At 50.3% G+C, this 17,417-nt stretch overlaps 6 protein-coding genes across 6 annotated transcripts; 3 read left to right on the top strand and 3 right to left on the bottom strand.

Annotated features, from left to right (window-relative positions):
- Positions 1-1,158: 1,158 nt before the first annotated feature.
- BCR38DRAFT_349511 (protein transporter Sec61 subunit gamma) lies at positions 1,159-1,504 on the top strand (the record flags this gene model as incomplete). Its single annotated transcript, XM_040856498.1, has 3 exons — positions 1,159-1,243; positions 1,312-1,398; positions 1,464-1,504. 3 exons carry the CDS (start codon positions 1,159-1,161, stop codon positions 1,502-1,504), a joined length of 213 nt encoding a protein of 70 aa, XP_040712775.1.
- A 458-nt stretch (positions 1,505-1,962) lies between these two features.
- Positions 1,963-4,153, bottom strand: BCR38DRAFT_487611 (WD40-repeat-containing domain protein; the record flags this gene model as incomplete). Its single annotated transcript, XM_040864176.1, has 5 exons — positions 1,963-2,198; positions 2,269-2,767; positions 2,831-3,765; positions 3,821-3,949; positions 4,003-4,153. The coding sequence occupies 5 exons, from the start codon at positions 4,151-4,153 to the stop codon at positions 1,963-1,965; spliced, it is 1,950 nt and encodes a 649-aa protein (XP_040712776.1).
- Positions 4,154-4,535: 382 nt separating this feature from the next.
- Positions 4,536-6,057, bottom strand: BCR38DRAFT_441396 (Phospholipase/carboxylesterase/thioesterase). Its single transcript, XM_040860773.1, has 4 exons — positions 5,438-6,057; positions 5,348-5,383; positions 4,893-5,290; positions 4,536-4,832 (listed from the first exon to the last, which is right to left on the bottom strand). Exons 1-4 carry the CDS (start codon positions 5,633-5,635, stop codon positions 4,733-4,735), a joined length of 732 nt encoding a protein of 243 aa, XP_040712777.1. The 5' UTR covers positions 5,636-6,057; the 3' UTR covers positions 4,536-4,732.
- Positions 6,058-6,582: 525 nt separating this feature from the next.
- BCR38DRAFT_349567 (Extradiol ring-cleavage dioxygenase, class III enzyme, subunit B) lies at positions 6,583-7,657 on the top strand (the record flags this gene model as incomplete). Its single annotated transcript, XM_040856502.1, has 5 exons — positions 6,583-6,624; positions 6,687-6,859; positions 6,918-7,078; positions 7,133-7,449; positions 7,505-7,657. 5 exons carry the CDS (start codon positions 6,583-6,585, stop codon positions 7,655-7,657), a joined length of 846 nt encoding a protein of 281 aa, XP_040712778.1.
- A 2,156-nt stretch (positions 7,658-9,813) lies between these two features.
- On the top strand, positions 9,814-12,404 carry BCR38DRAFT_441400 (subunit 17 of mediator complex-domain-containing protein). Its single transcript, XM_040860774.1, has one exon. The coding sequence runs from the start codon at positions 10,008-10,010 to the stop codon at positions 11,922-11,924; it is 1,917 nt and encodes a 638-aa protein (XP_040712779.1). The 5' UTR covers positions 9,814-10,007; the 3' UTR covers positions 11,925-12,404.
- An 813-nt stretch (positions 12,405-13,217) lies between these two features.
- On the bottom strand, positions 13,218-15,900 carry BCR38DRAFT_349284 (SNF2 family N-terminal domain-containing protein; the record flags this gene model as incomplete). The annotated part of the gene is made up of 3 exons (XM_040856481.1): positions 13,218-14,828; positions 14,881-15,360; positions 15,409-15,900. The coding sequence occupies 3 exons, from the start codon at positions 15,898-15,900 to the stop codon at positions 13,218-13,220; spliced, it is 2,583 nt and encodes an 860-aa protein (XP_040712780.1).
- Positions 15,901-17,417: the final 1,517 nt, after the last annotated feature.

Raw genomic sequence — 17,417 nt, forward strand, 5'->3', positions numbered from 1 at the left:
TCGTCTCCACGATTTGGTTCTTTCGTGATGCCTTCGTACTGCACAGGGATGCAGTATGTGGTAGAGTACAGGTAGTGAGATATTTGCGACGATGCTTTTAAAGCTGATCGAACCTGAATGATTCTTTCCCCCTCTAGAAACTTCCCTTCTCGAACAACGTTTAGTTCTTATGCTTGCCAAGTTGAACAATATCCCATAAACTTTCTAGGGCCGGTTGCCTTTGGAGACTTGCCAAAACAGCAAAGAGCCGGACAGTGGCGGTTCGAGGAGCGTATCAACTGTCGGTTCCTGCGGTGTCGCGAGTGAGATCCCGCGATGTAATCTCTTTCACGATGGTGCTATCGCACGGAATGGTGTCGGATCTGTGTGTTGGCGTATGCTCGAGCTGGGCGGGTGAACTTGGGGTCTGCGAGGCTGAATGAAAATACTGTCGATTTTACTCAGGATACAGCGGGCTCGATGTAGTTGCTATACAGCCGTCTCGTTTTGTCGGGGTTTCTGATGTCGAGCCTTCCGCCGAATGTTGCATGAGACCACAACGTGACTGCGATCTGAGAGCCAGCACTCCAGGGCGCGGCTTCTTGATCTTGCCAAGTACAGATGCGACGTGCTCTGTTTCGGTCAGTATCAGATCACAGAACTCTTTTCTTTGGTGGGCAGAATGTTGTTAAGGTCGCAAACGTGTCCTAAAGGCAACGTTTGTATCGTTGGTTGGGATTGAGAATGGGAGGACATCTCCAACCCGTCAAACACGTTCGAGGTCTGGCCGCAGGCTTTCGCGTAGCTGAAGGAGAAGCTCGGGCCGCAAGATTGGGGAAAGGGGTCATCAGGCCCACTTCAAGTACTCAAGTAAGTGTGTAGGTAGTCCATGCATCCTTCCCCCAAATCCTAGAGAGTCTAGCCAGCTGTGGCCACTTGTCTAGATCATTAAGACCCCTGGTCGGGATTTTTCGAACTCTGGCCGACCACCGAGTCGCAATCTGGCCCATTGATTTCATTTACAAGAATCTCCATTTCCATAAAGCCAGCGCGACGCCCTTCCGATTTCCTCACGCGACAATCCCTCGATCGATTCTCTCTCCCTACCTGAAATTCATCCATAGCCAAACTGTTCGCTTGTCCCAGGTGTCCAGATCACTTCCCAACACATTCATCAAAATGGCCGACCAAATGCAAGAACTCCTCGACATCCCCAAGGACTTCGTCAAGGATGGCACGCAGTTCATGAACCGTTGCACTAAGCGTTAGTAACATCAACCCCATGTTTGAACTTGCAAGAAGACCTCTCGACTAATGCAACGAATCTCACAGCCGACCAGAAGGAATTCATCAAGATCTGCCAAGCTGTCGGTGTCGGTTTCCTGATCATGGGCGCAGTGGGATACGTTGTGAAGTTGAGTAAGTCACAGTCAAGACCAGCACTATTTTCAGCCTCAGAGTCTATACTTATGGCCTCGAAATAGTCCACATTCCCGTAAACAACATCTTAGTCGGTGGCGCATAGACGCATTTGGCTAGTTGGAGGATTACAGTGAGGGGTGGGGTCTTGGGATAACCTGAGATGGAAGGGGCGACAAAAGCATCATACAGAGCTGGTAACAACATGGCGCAGGACACGATACAACGAATCGACATGCCGATGGAATTCGAATACATCATAATACCCGCGGGAGGCACCTCTCACGCTGTGGAATCGATAAATCGCATAATTACAGGGCGGGCAATGAAATAGCTCCCACTGTTGTAGGCCACTTTCTGTGACCACCGGTGGCGGAACCGAAAACGAATGGGTGGATTTCCCACAAGGGATCTGGGCGTTTCATGAAACGCCTTTATGTACAAATATGAGCCAAACAGTGAACAATGAACGCAATCGCTGAAACATCTATCCAGATGCGTTGGACAGTCTGGACGGTATCTGTCCGCCAACATCAGCGTAAGGGGGCTAATCCGACCAAGTACTTAAGTCCAGATGCGCCATCCGTACCCGTTTGCGTTGTCAGAGTCGTCTTCCACATCCTCCCCCTCGTGATACTCATCATCCTCTTCCTCATCACCGCTACCGCATGGGCTAACCTGTCTCAACTTGTCATTGTATCCCGTGCCCATTCTCGGCTGTGCTTCATCGAGCTTGGCCTCGTTATACGAATGCACTGTAACTGTACCTAGAGACTTATCCCAGCCGTTCAACGATGATGCTATTTACGCATCAATACATACACGGTCTCGTTATACCAAATAGTAAACAAGCGGACAGAATAAACTCACCAGCGATGAACGGTGCGTTGGGATGCCAACTCGCATCCCGTACACAGGTGCTCCAATTGTCAAAGCGCCGTCTTTGATGATACCGCCTCCAGCTACGTGGTAGAGCCCGTACATTCTGCGTCGTCTTATTGACGTCGATGGTGCTAGCAAGGGTAGCATCCATATTGTAGATGTAGACCTTACCATCGTGACTGCCGCTGTACACGTACCGCGAATCTGTACTTCCCGGAGGCGAGAAGTGACACCTAATCAGCGTGCGAATCACCTTATGACCGCGGAACGTGACTACTGAGTTGTCGTTTGGGTGTGGGAACCAGTCGGCGTCGTCATATGCTCCAAAGCGGTAGTCGAAGTCGCCATCCACGTGCTGCCTCGGATTCAACTCGTTGAATCGGGCGGTCGTGTACATCATCTTCAGATCCCAGAGCTTCATACTCTGATCTTTGCCGTTGGAGAGGATATACCGGCCGTCCCCTTTGCTGTCGATATAGGTCAAACCCTGTCGGGATTTTGGTCAGCAACCGAACCTAATGGACTGGATAGGGATCTAAGTGTTGCTCACCTCAATGTGGCCTACAAAGGCCCCTGCCTCGCGGCCATCGCCCATACTCCGTCGGTCCCAAACCTTGATTGTTGTGTCATCCGATCCGGAATACAGGATATGGGGCGAGGATTTGTCGGCGAAACAAACCGCATTAACATCGTCAAAATGGCCTTTAATGCTGTGGAGCACACGCCGCGATTCGATATCGTAGACTATGATTGCGTTCTTGCCAGTGCCGGCGACCAGCTCCCGGCCGTCACCTGAGAATCGAATCGAAAAGATGCTGAAGCGATTTTCGTATCGGGAAGAGCTGTCTCCAAGATCGAGGAGGTAGGGATCACCGGTATCATTCGGGTCCGTTGGGGCCAAGCAGACATCTTTCTGGTGCGTTGTGTAGGCTAGCCACTTGTTGTCAGGGCTCAAAGAGGCGTCTGTTAAAGTCCAAGAACCGCCTGGATAGTTTACTGTTTTATAGTGCCTCCACTTGTACGGATTTGACGTGTCGTACATGCGTACCTTCAAGTCCTTGACAACCGCATAGAAGAAATTGCCGTCATCCGAGAACTGCCCAGAGTAGACGGGGTCGTCGTAGTTGATAATACTCTCACATTCAGTAGTGGGGATCATTGATTGTGCCATCAGCTTTTGGTTGACTCGCCGGTAAGCCGAGTTACCTATGCCCAGCTCACGATCTAGCACCCTCCGCGCTATACGTTTCCTGTCATTGAGGGAAGTGCGAATATCAGTGGAGCCGAAGGTACCCGAATTCATTAGCTCTCGTCCCTTCTCGCTAGGGACTTTGGGAAACCGATCTGGGTCTTTTGCTCGTCTTCGCCGCCTCGGCGGCCAGGCGTCTTCGTCCTCGTCATCATCGTCAATTAGCAGGTGGCCCAAATTGGACATACGCAAGTAATTGAAGATTTGGCGTTGGTTAAGCAATCCGGATCTGCTCCCTATGTATACCATGTAAACCTCGTCTCTTGATGTTTGCATTGCATTTGTACCCACTTGTGATGAGGTTAATCAACCTCCTCTGAGTAGCCGTTCGTTCGTGCGTAGCCTGAGCAGCTCCGGAGTCGGTATCACCCGCAGCTTGTACCTCAACCGCAATTTCTAAACCGGCATCTTCTTCAGCATCTGATTCGCCTGTTAGCCAATGTGCAGACCTTTTGGACTATGAACTCTAGTACCATGGAACTCTTCATCGTCTTCGATTTCGTCGTCTTCGTTTGCGTCGTCCTCGTAATCAGGATCATTTTCGCCATCGTCGTATTCAGCATCCACGAAGATTTCGTATTGTGGCAGATCCTCGTCAAGAGGAGACTCGGAGCGTGCGCTCATGTTGGCGACAAAAGGAAAGTACGGGAGGTGTGACAGCTATCGGTATCGGTAAGCTCTCGACACGGCGGGATCATGAAGTTAGCCGTCCGGTGCGGAGTTATGGCTTGGATCGCATCATAGACAGGCGAATTGAAGGCACATAAATATAAAGTTAAGAAGGTAGTTAGATACTTGGGTGATGATGAAAGAATATGTAACCAATGGGCTGAATTCATGACGCCACCATAGATGTATGTCGTCGCGGGGTCCGTGAGATAAGCTATGGCCCGGCGATAACGCGGACTTAAGTTCCCGTGCGTTCAAGGGCACGGGTTCGTGCTTGGGACGGCATTAGAAAGTTGCTTATGGATTACGATACTCGAGAGAATGGAATACATGGAGCCTTCGGAAATGATTATGACTTTGGTGATGTTATCTTGAGTAAGCAGTCACGCATGCTTTGAGCTGCACCAACCTGGGTTAACCAAATCCAGTTTTTGTCAGTCCGTTGTGAAGATAATCCATTCATTGCGAACGAGGTGAGGATATATTATGCTGTAAATCTATGGTTCGGCTTCCAGAAAGTCATCATGCAGTACGTTACAGTTCAGGCTGCTTCTCGCCCAGAGCTGGCAGACAAGCTTGCAAAAAACTCTCCACCTCGTCAAGCTCGTCCATGCATGCCGCATGACCCATGTCGCTGATATTTCCTTAGCTGGAACAACTTGAAGAAATAAGAAAAGGGGAAAAGAAAACTTACGCGTATCGGGTGAACGTAACATCGTATCCCATCGCCTCGAGAACCTTGGAAGACTCCACGCCAAGGACTGTCGGGACAACTAGATCGGCTGTTCCGTGACACATCAAGAAGGGCGTCTTGGCATTAAGTTCGGCCTCCTTGAGGAACTCGGGGACTTTCTTATCCAAGGGCAAGTAGCACGACAAGCCTACAATACCGGCAAGCTTGACCTTCGCAGTCAAGCCACTGAACAAGGCCATGGCACCGCCCTGTGAGAACCCTCCGAGCACTATACGCTCAGCTGGAATACCAGCATCAATCTCGGCCTGAACCAGACCGTGCAGATATTCCCGACTGACCAGCATGCCCTTCTCGTCCTGATTCTTGCGGATGTCGTCCACAGCGCCTCCCAAGGCAAACTACATTTTGGGTTAGACTTTCTAAACATGTCCCATGGGAACACAGTGGTGACTTACAATGTCGTACCAGCCTGGCATCGGCATGCCGCCATTCTGCAATCACATTCAGTACATCTTTCGATGTTTTCAGTAGGGGTATGGACATACGCAGGTGATGGGAATCTTGGGCGCATGAGGCAAAATAAACTTGACCTCATCGAGCCGCGACCGACGTCGCCAGTTCTCTACCGTTTGAGCCCATCCATAGCCCGTGTCGCCCAAGCCGTGGACGAAGATGACGGTAGCCGTGTGCCGCGAGGCGGGCGGGAACAGGAGCGGCGGAGCTCGTCTTAAGGCGCTGCTCATTTCGGCGTTTGTGGACGAGTTCAGGTTCAAAGGGAGACGGATTATCGCCGAGATGGCCACAGCGCTAGACCTAGGAGTATGGCTGACGGAAAGGAGAGTACCGATAGTGGTGTGTTCATTATAAACAAGCGGCCAAAAACGACAACCCAGCCACTTTTACTCCACACTAACACCACTACGCCACACTTTTCTAGCCGACCAATACTAACTGCGTACGCCTGTCACGGCCGGACGAATGTAACGGCGAAAAGGCTAGCTCACAAAGTAGCGAAGGGTAGGGGATCCGGGCGGGTTATCTAGAGGAAATATTGGGAAACCTTACGGGGCGTGATGACGTTGTCGCAATTGACCGGTTCAGGGTAATGAGCAGATAGAGACATGTCGTGATTGGTGGGACATATGAGGTAGAGTTCAAGCTGGTGCAACTATTTTGTTGGTCGGGACTTGCAGATCCATATTTCCGTCACATATTATCATTCAATTGCGACATCCGTCGCCCAGGCCTCTTGCGAGTCATTGCCGACACTTAGCGGCCAATGGAATCCTGGATCAGTCTCTCGCTGACTGATCGTCTGTAATCAATTCATTGGCGGCTGAGAAATCATCGATTTCATGCATGGCTTCGATCTGACAGGTGCCGAACTTGAAGAACCTCTGCGACTTCATGATAGGGATCAACATACAAGTCTCATGCGGAATTTGATCTCTGCATGGCTTCAACGACATTGCTGAGAGGATCGTTCATTGTTGTTTCTCTTGCTGTTTTAGCAATTGCAGCTGTCCTTGCATCATCTTCAGCAGCTCAAAATTTCATGTCAACTTGGACAGGTTGGGCTTTCAAGCCAGTGTCAACGTTGTTAGCCGCCTGTCACTTGCGTGCGAAGACTCCGGCTGCAACAGGCAAGACAACTGCGGCTTCTTCCACAACCGAGAGTTCTGCAACCAAAATGTCATCAAAAGCTCCCGTATACTTCTTCAGTCATGGCGGTGTGAGTAAACACCAGATTCATCAAATGACCATGACCACTCACTCTAACGTGGTTGGAATAAGCCAACTGTCATGTACGATAAGGAACACCCCGCGTACTCAGTTCTGCAGAACATCGGCAAGGAGATTACCCACAAGGTGAAGCCAAAGGCGGTAGTTGTCTTCTCGGGTCACTGGGAAGGAAGCCGCAGCACCATTGAAGTTAATACCGCCGAGGAGACCGACCTGATATATGAGTAAAACGACACCTCATACTTGCTTTCTTGTAGCTACTGTGACTCACCAAGCCGGCAGTTTCTATGGCTTCCCGGCACATTACTACAAGGCCGAGTACCCGAATAAGGGCAACCCCGAGCTTGCGTTCCAGATTCAGGTGCTTTTGGAGAGATTTGGGATTAAGTCCAAAGGGGTGACCCGCGGCTTAGACCACGGCGTATGGGCCGGGTTCCACGTCGGTAAGTCGTCTACACCCAAACTCAGCCATGGCTAAGTTGCTGATGCAAACAAAGCATTCCACCCGGAGCACAATCCCCTAAATTGTCCTCTGGTTCAAGTAAGCTTGTACCACAACGAGGACCCGGACATGCACTATCGTCTAGGTCAAGCGGTGGCTTCGTTGCGTGACGAGGGTATTGCCATCATCGGTGCCGGTATGTCGGTCCACAACTTGAGGGATTATATGATATCGCGAGGGAGCCCACAGCCAATGCCGTATACGGTGTCGTTCGACGAGGCCCTCAAGGACGCGGTGGAGGCCGAGCCCTCGGAGCGGCAGTTCGCTATGGCGCAGGTGACCAAGCGTCCGGACGCCAAGCAAGCTCATCCGGTAAGTTTTGATTACTTCATGTCGAGGACTTCTAGTTTCTGACAAAGAGTATAAGTGGATGGATCACTTGATGCCTGTTTACGTCGCCGCCGGAGCCGCTGGGGAAGATGCAGGAAAGCGAACATGGACGCTGCACGAAGGATCCATGGCGTGGGCACAGTACAGATTTGGCGATCTTCAGACAACTGATTCAATGGCTAGGTCTTAGGGTTTATCACATACACCCAAGTACCCTTCATCTTTTTAAGTATTATCTACTCCGTGTTATTACAAATTACAACCTTAGAGCATAACCAAGAGGATGCAGTATTGACAATATTGTCAACTAAAAGAACTTTGGGGCTCACCTGTGTTGAGCTCTGCGAGCGACCGCGCCCAAAGATCGTGTTGCTTTTACTCCTGTAGAGTTAGACTTCACGGCACACGGCAGGACGCGAGATGATACAAAACAAGTAGGATACGATGAGCTGAAGGATGGTTGTAGACTTGATCCCAAACTATTCCTTTCGATGTTGAATGGGTTTGATTTGGGCTAAGGCAAGGTCAACTTACCACTACCCGTGCCGCATCCCACTTATTTCGTACTCCCTTGAGCTCACTAACATAAGTTGGTGCTCACCACCAAATTGGCCAGATCACCGACTTGGCCAGTTTTTCACTACTTTCAACTTTAACCTATCCTATCTTTATCAATATACCAGCTTTTTCTAATCACAATAGACTTACAACTGTAAGAAGCCGTCCTCTACATATAAGAGTATCCTTATGTTAAAGTCACTAAGATTACGCGTAAAAGCGGCGTAAACGCGAGACCCTCTGATACCGCGTTAAGCAAGTCGGAAAAACTAAAACCAAGGACGACTTAACAAACTGCTATCTAAAGCCGAAGAAAAGGCCCTCTATAATTATATCAACCGCCGTAATAGGATTAATCTTACGGTTCGCGTAGAGTTTGATACTAACGCTACAGATATGATATTACGTAAGAGGGTTAAGGTTCTACTAGATTAGCTACTTCTACGCTTCCTGTCACGACCTGGGTTGCATCGCATTGGTATAGACCTCGATTAGGTGCTATCGACGAAGATTCTACTCTAAGGAGCGAAGGAAAGAAGATGACAACTTAGGTTTGAGGGAGCGCGACTAAGTCATCCACGCTTGGCGGGGCTCCTACAAGGGTTATGATTGGCTTCCCATCTCACACTGCCACGGCAGGTGTTCCAGCTGTAAGTCACCTGGTTGTAGTGAGTCTGCGAGGGTTGACCGTCACACTTCCTAGCGAAAGCTCTATTTAGACCGCTAGACTGCTAAAGACCTCGATACTATACGGGAATATTTTACGCGGCTTAAGAGAGTCCTGTCAGATAGGGCACCTGGTTCCTAGGTTCAGAAATAATATGGCACTAGAGAAGACTATTGTCATTTAAAGTTCAGAAGGCGAAAGAAACCCCTCTTGTTACACGCAAAGGTGGTCAAAGATTTGTGAGGTTGTAAAAGCATGACATTCTATCTAGTCCTATGGAGCACGAAGGTTGAACTTAGTCCCGAAGGGCTAAGTCACGTGGTAACCTTGGTGGTCTTGGCAAAGCCCACCAAGGTTGCCTAACACCTCTTCTCAAAAGTAACACCAAAGTTACCGACATGTTCTAAAGAATCTATAAAAGGCAGAGCAACGGGAGTTCGCGAGAACAGAACACAGAGAACAGACCTCATTCATATACAATCTTACGCACTTCTGACTACTCGATTGGACACACGTGATATTCGACAAGTCCTCCGGGATAAAGGAATTGACTCCTTTAATCTCTAGAATATAGACGAGACTAGCTTCCGGATTAGTATTAGTAAGGATTAACTTGCTATCACCAAGCGTAAGAGCTGTCACGACCTGGGTTGCATCGCATTGGTAGAGACCTCGATTAGGTGCTATCGACGAAGATTCTACTCTAAGGAGCGAAGGAAAGAAGATGACAACTTAGGTTTGAGGGAGCGCGACTAAGTCGTCCACGCTTGGCGGGGCTCCTGCAGGGGTTATGATTGGCTTCCCATCTGGCACTGCCATGGCAGGTGTTCCAGCTGTAAGTCACCTGGTTGTAGTGAGTCTGCGAGGGTTGACCTTCACAAGAGCGCCTATTACTTCGGCCTACTAGATAATAGAGAGACGGTAATAGCTATTAAAGCTATCTCTACTACTAGTAACGTGATACTAGCCTTCTGTCACAAGGGAGGACCAAGCCCCTAGGCCAATAGATCAAAAGATCTAGAACGCCAGTGGACCACTGGCATTTGATCCCACTAACTGCTATATACAGCACTCTATGGCTCTGTAATCGCCAGAAATAAGTGGGGTGTGGCACGGGTAGCCACAGCCCATTATGAAATCCATTTAGGCCCGCTCAAGGTGCCCCACTTGAAGCCCAGTAGGCTAGAGCATCCAAGACCCATTCCGTCCTGGAACGTCAGAGCAGCAACAACGTGACAACCCTCCTGAGGACGGCAGCAATAGTCTCAAGACACTGACACTGGGGTGCATTCGAGGTCGAAAAGACCGGGTCAAGATGGCGTCGCCCTTCTCCTTGCGGCCCTGGCCTATGGGGGACAAGAAACCCAAAAACCTGGGCGAGTTCATTGCCCGCGTCAATGCCGAGCATGAAAGCTTCCGCCATGTCACCGAAGCACAACTGCGTGAGGAATTGGCAGCCCAGACGGATGGCCGTCTCGACAACGGCAGCCTGGAAGGCAACTCTGAGTCCGACTCCGATTCTGAGACCGACAAGACCAAAAACGTCTTAGCAGCACGCGATGAGATCCTACGGAGTATTGACTCTGCGCATCAAGACTCCTTGATGTGCCTCGACTTCATTTCTCTCCTACTCACCAAGGAATCCCCCGTCACGGCAGGTGTGTCGCTACGCCCAGAAATGCGCGATATGGTCGGTATTGGCACGTTGGGCGCAACCAAGACGAAAGACTCGAATGTGACCGAGGCTCGCAAGAATGATAATCTCGCTGTAGCCGCTGGTTGGAGGGTCATGGGCATCAACAAAATGGTCGACTCCGTCGTTGCTGCTGCAGAACGCCTCGAGAAGGAAATCACCCTCGAGACTAAGTACTGGGCCGACATTCTTGCCGTCAGTGAAAATGGTTGGGCCGTCTCTGCTCTGCCTCAAGACCCGCATACCCTTGGTGTCCGCTTCGGCTTTTCTGAGGCTGCCACTGAGTACCGCGACAATAGTATTGCTCCTCTGCGGCGGAATGATGACGGCACAGTGCGGCTTGCCCATGGCCGGGTCGGTGCGGGATCGCAGAGAGTTCGCGTCGTCATCGAGAGAAACAACGAGGTTATAGGAAGGTCCTCCTTACCACGACGCACGCCAGACAATGCCCCTCTTCAAGACCGCGTCCTTGAAGCGCGTAACACAATCTTTGCCCAAGAACTCTGGCATGAGATCAACCGGGAAGCCCGCACGCTTCTATCACTGGGCGTCCGTTCTGACGAATCCAGCGTCACGTGTGCCGTTGACGCCAACACCAAAGCCATCTTTACCCTAGAAGACCTAGGCGAAGAGGCTTTGGTTGAGACCTTACCCGAGGATGAAACAGCAGAGGCTGTGACTCTAGCGCTTTGTTTCTGTCTTTGCCATTCCCACCGGCAGAATTACAATAGGCGGTCGAGGGTTTCTCAGTCGGCTCAAAGTCGTGATCCATACAGCATCCTCCGCCACATCATCACGCGCTTCAGATATAACGCGGCTTGTTCCGCCCTGACGTGTTTCCTCTCCGGGCTGGTGGAAACACTCAATCGAGCTGGAGTTTCGACCGCATCATGTACTGATTCTATACCCCCGGCTAGCTCCCAGCTCAAGATGCAAGGCCCTTGGCGCACCTCCAAATGCGAGGCACTTCTCGGCAATGTCATGTACAACCTCGAAATCACGGCCGAGCTTACGACGACGCCCGAGGCACGCATATTCATACGTGGCAAGAGCTTCATTGAGCCCTATGTCAGTATGCCGTTTCAGATAAGACTTATTGGTCCCCCAGCGCAGTCCCAGGATCAACCACAGGATTCGGTAAACCCGCTGCACAAATCATATCCGCCGGTAGACAAAGATCCATACTACCCCAATGTTGACGACGCGATCCACTACATCCGCCAGGCCACGATCCGCGCCCTCACAGAGAAATTCGCCAAGGTGGCATCAGAGCGTCTACAGAGAGACGACATAGACTGGGATGAGACGACGAACGGTGTCGCCATCATGGATCGCTTTGATCGCGAAGCCAGGATCGATTTGTTGGGGTCGACTACTCCGGTTCTCCATCTTCGTTTCGAATGGCCAAGCGATAACAACGACAACAACAGCAGCGAACATAGCTGGGAGGCTAGAGATAGAGACTCACAAGATTTAGACCAGATCGAGGGCCTGATTGTTCAGTTCTTTCGTACTGAGAAGTTCGAAGGAAACGTCTAGTCGGCGTACATTGCGGCTTCTGAAACACTTCTGATGTCTCGTTTGGTGAGGGAGCGAGGGGAGATGACACCTCGACATTGTAGGCAAGCTCGTGTACATCGTTGGATTCAGTTTTCTTTCGAATACGATATGAGGGTCGTTCGTAAGGAACTTCGAGCCAATGGGATCATTGGTAAGAATGGTGATAGGTGTGCACAAATGTGATGGTGCTCAGACTTAGTTAAATGGCCCCTAGGCTCGGCGATACTCTAGGAGAGGCAGGCAGAGAATACCTGTCGTTGTGAATGTTTCGTTTGGTCCGATATACCACCATCATGACAGGCTTCTGTATAGTAATAAAATGAAAATACCCTTTGGTTGCCGAGAAGTGGCAGGATCATACCTAATAGTCTTGGCACTCAAAGAGTTGTCATATTAAGAGCCAGCGCCTAAGCGGATATGTTTCTACTCATGCATAGTAGCTAGGTAGATAACAAGATCATTTGTTGACAGGTCTAGTGCTTTCAGTCATGGCTTACACAGTTGTCCGCCCTAGGCGAAACGGCCACCCAAGCGGTTCGACATCGATAACATGATAGACACAATAGACAGCTGTACACGAAGACAGTAACTTAGAGGGGGCTTGAAAGTTGATTGTAACGGTGCCTCAGCTCGTAGCCTGTCTCGCACCAGTACGCCAGACTGTACTGTCACGATAATGGCTTAAGACTCAACATCGCCACCTTGCGGGCAGTTTGCATCTGAATAAGCAGTCACAAACGGTAGCAAAAGACACGAAAATTCATCCTAACAAGCAAATTCTATTAGTCTTGCCGAAGACAAATGCTCGTTTCCTACGAGTGAAAGCCGTATGCGGCAAATGGATACAATAACTTAAACACCTTTCGCTACATATCAGAAGCCATCTTAAAAAAACTGGACGAAAAGCCAGTATCCACATCTGGCATCGATGTTTCCTGACCTGTTTGTATGCCGTGATCTACGCTGTATCGTGCAGCACACCTCTGTGCTACTCCGTTGCTGACCGATGCAATGCTCGTTGAAATAAGACAGAAATTACGATCCGTTGCACTGTGGAGGTGGGAAACGACACTGAGCTGCAAACCAGGGTCATGTACCTGGAAATAGGCAGCATAGAGAGTATTCGGCGTTGGTGGGATCTGTATGGATATAAGTTGCATGGTGGGGCTGCCATGCTACGAAGATGCCACAATGATGTGGCCACAAGACCGATGAGGCGGATATGTTGTTGGTACGAACACAAGTCTCCGTTCGGAGCAGACGACTAAGCGGCTAACGCCCACCGCCAATGCCAAAGAGATAAGCAAGGTCGTCGGCATTAAGACGTCCAATGTTCTTGGCCGCACCTTCGTCCAGTGCTGCGTCCACCAACTTTCGTTTCTTTTCTTGAAGAAGGACGATACGATCCTCAACCGTATTCTCGATCAGAACACGATGCACCTTTACAGTATTCTGTTGGCCAATACGGTGAGCACGATCGATGGCCTGCATTTCAATGTAAGGGTTCCAGAAGGGATCCATAATGATCACCTGTGATGCCGAAGTCAGGTTGAGGCCAGCATTGCCAGCTTTCAGAGATACCAGAATAACCTTGACATCGTCGTTCTCCATAAAGTCACGAACAGCATGGTCTCGCTGAGTTGCAGACATACCGCCATCGTAGCGGCGGTAACCAAGCTTCAGCTCGTGCTTGATTGGGATCTCGAGCAGGTCAAGTAGCAGAGTCCACTGTGAGAAAACAATAGTCTTTTCACCAGTCTGTTGGATATCGGCGATCAACTCCTGGCACTTGGTTACTTTGGCAGACGGGAGCCAAATCTTTTTGAGATATCGCATGTATCGCCGGTACGCCTCTTGACTCTTCCCAGCATCTTTGCGCAGATCCTTGAGCATATGCGGCTTCACCTCAAGTTCCTTTTGCTTTGCCTTGCCCTTGTTCTTCTTGGGCCTCTTGCTTTTCTTCGTGGCTTTCGACTTTTCAATGACTGTTCCAAGCTCGTCATTCAAGTCAGTGGTATCGGGGTCAACATCATCTGCATTGACACCATCATTATCGTCATTGACGACGAAGTCCTTCAAATTGCCACGCTCATCCACGTCGTCGTCACCCATATCATCGTCAGTCTCGTCCTCGGAATCAGTTTCATTATTATCTTCAGATTCGCTCGCAGTTTCTTCTTTCTCGGCCGCAGTTGTAGTAGCCTCGTCGGGTTGAGGCATATGTACTTTCTTGAAGTACTCATAGGTGATGACTTTTTTTATGTCGATATCCCCCCGACACTCGGGACAATGAACTTTGCTGCCACCCTCGTTGCCATTCTGCAGGTTGCGCTGTTCTGCGTTGCCCGTCAGTCGGTCCAAGCACTCGGCACATGTGTCATGGCCGCAAGGTAGCATGATCGAAGGGTTGTCTACGGCATCGTAGCAGATGGGGCATTCAAAACCCTCTGCCTCCTTGATGCGATTAACCACAGCAGGCGCGAGGGTCTTCGCGAGCTCAAGCATTACGTCCTCTGGAATTTCGTTGTTACCGTAATCCAGGTCGGTCAGATGAAGGTATGGATGGCAACACGCCTGGCGAAGGCGCAGGAGGAGAACCAACGCGATAGAGTAGTGTTTCCCGACAGTACCCTCTCTGAGATACTTGCTGATTGTAACTCGACTCTCTGTTTCAAGATCCCGGTAGAATTGGCCGTCATCCTCGTTAAAGACAACATGGTCCACGGTCTCGATCTTGGGCTTTAGGTCGATGATCGGCTTTCCGTCAATTATTGAAGTCTTGCTCCGTCGCATCATAATCGCCTTCAACAGGGTTTGGAGTTGTCTCATCGCCTTATCTCGGTTGTGCCCCCCAGACCGTGTAGCACTGAGACAGCCAAAAGTCTATCGAGGGTTAGCTGGGACTCATGTCGAGACTCGGACGAGTTAGACTTACCCGGCTGAACTTATCCGTCTCACAATACGGCTTGATTCTCAAGAAATTAATCAGCGATGCCAGTTCACTCACACTGTTCATCATAGGCGTGCCAGAGAGGCACCATCTGTATTCTGCAACGATCCTACCAGCTGCCTTGGCCGCCTGAGTCTTCTTGTTCTTGATACACTGTGCCTCGTCGAGGACGACGCGGTGGAATTGACTCTTGGGACTAAGGAATGGGCAGAGTTTTTGCAAGTGGCTCTCGTCTATCGATTCGCCTCTCTGAGTCGATTTTTTTACGTACTCTTCAAACTTCTTCAGTTCAGCACCGAGAGTACCATATGTTGTCAATACAATATCTTTCTGACGCAAGGTATTGTAATCGACCTTCTTGCTATGATAATTGTGGACCTCGAATCGATGTCGGTAATTAACCTTTTTGTCAATCTCGCGTTCCCACTGTTTGATGAGCGCAACAGGACCAACAATGACGTTGGTCTGTAAAGGTTAGCGGTGACCTGACCTGGAACTTGCGGATATACTCACTTTGACCGGTCGATTACTGCTGTTGAAGCGGTCCCATTCGACACGACGGCTTAGCATTAGGGCAATAGTCGAAACTGTCTTACCCAAGCCCATGTCGTCAGCCAAGATTCCTCCTTTCTTCTGGTTATCCGCTTCCATGTTTTCCATCCACTTCAGGGCCATCTTCTGGTGACGGTACAAGAAAACTTTCAGTCCATCTGGTGTTCCCTCTTGACCCTCTGGCGGGACTTCCATGTCAGGGGAAATGGTAGAGAGCAGGTTCCTGATTTCTTCCGCTGTTTTCTGTGGGTTTCCCATATAGTCCTCTACATAGTCCCTGATCTGCTGCGGCAGATGCGGAATAGGGTTCCCGAAGCCATCAGTGCCATTCTGATAGTCGTAGTGGTTTGTACGATTAGCAATGTCGAGAAGAGATCCGCCTGAGCCAGGTGTTCCATACGGATTACTGGTGGATCCGTTCTGAAGCAGAATTGTAGATCCATCGAATAACATCCCCGGTCGTGACGCATCCCATTGCTGTGCGCCAAACGGAGTGTACGACGAAAACTCGGATGGCTGGAGAGAGCCGGAAGAGGCCAGGTTTGAGCCGGTGGCATTACTGTCGAAACCTAGACTAAGTGTTGACCGCAGATGATCTTGCCGCTGAAGAGCAGCTTGGCGAGCCAATGCTCCAGCTTGGACCAGATTATTACCAGCATTGTTCCCATACAGGGAAGATGCCGGAGAAAACCTCGGAGAGAAAGTCCTGTGTGGCTGAATGGAAAAACCGGCAGGGGGGCCGTCAAGAACTTCAAGGTCGCTGTCCTCGAAATCGCTGTCGAAAGAGCCTGGCATCCGAGCTCTGCTTGAGACGTTTGACAGAGAGGGACCGTTCATCGGAGATTGTCGACCGAACTTATCAGTCGAATGCGATGCTCCAGATTTGACGTGGCTGGGAATGCCGGGTATAGTTGACAAGGAGGGGTTCGGACTGTTGAGGTATCGAGATTCCGCCTGGCCACTTGGTCCAGCTCTTGATTGATTGTATGACTGGCCCTGTTGAGAGAATTGCGATGATCGATCTACCATTCGGTTGAAAGCATTAGGCTCAGAGCGTGAAGGCGTGTGATTCACGGATTGAGGATCGCCCCCATATTGCTGCTGCAGCTGTCTGGCGAAGCGCGCATCTTCCTCTTCTCGTTCCTTGGCCATGCGAAATGCATATTCCCGGTTTTCGTATCGACGGCGCATATCTGCCACATCCTCGTCATGTACCCCAGTAAGGTCAACCACGGAGGATCCGTCAGAGTAGTTGTTTCCATCATCGAAAGGACTGTCGAGATTGATGTCTTGCGGACTCGGTGTGGTCCTGCGCGACTTGGACTCGGGCAACGTCGGCTGGCCTGTGCCGAGGTGGTTGCTGTAGGTGCGTTTTCTAGAGCCATCATCTCTCCGCGGGTAGGCCTGGCTCCAAACGTCGTCTCCGGAGTCGAACATGTCAGGTTGTGTGTTGCCGTTAGAGTACGCACGAGATACTGTACGAAAGGAAGGTCAGCTCCATTCAGGCGAACCCAAAGAAACATAATGGAGTAGCGATCACGGGTTCAGGGACAGCTTACCATTACTGTTCATGCTGGAAAAGGCCGCTGAGGCTGGGGCTGGGGCTGGTGAGGACGAGGTTAGAGAATTCCAGGCGCGAGCAAAGGGCTGTTGGAAAAGGTTCAGAGATGGTAGGAATGCGAATGAGGATGTACCTGTACCACGTTTCGCAGCGCGAAGCTTCTTAAGCTTTTTCTGTAATGATTTGATCTCAGCTTGGATTGCGGATCTTCTCTCGATCGTGTTCTCCTCGGGCGAATCTCTAAGTGAGGCCAGTAGGATCTCCTGCAATTGCAACTCGTCCAATAGCTCTGTCTCGGATTCCTGACCCCCAGACTCCTCGAATGAAGTCGAAGCAGGGAGGGAGTATTCGGGCGATGCCATGTTGAGCAGCCACAAAATAAGGCGGACAGGCTAGAAGTGAAGAATTG

Source organism: Pseudomassariella vexata (genome assembly GCF_002105095.1).
Source record: "Pseudomassariella vexata strain CBS 129021 chromosome Unknown BCR38scaffold_11, whole genome shotgun sequence".
Classification (NCBI taxonomy): Eukaryota; Fungi; Ascomycota; class Sordariomycetes; order Amphisphaeriales; family Pseudomassariaceae; genus Pseudomassariella; species Pseudomassariella vexata.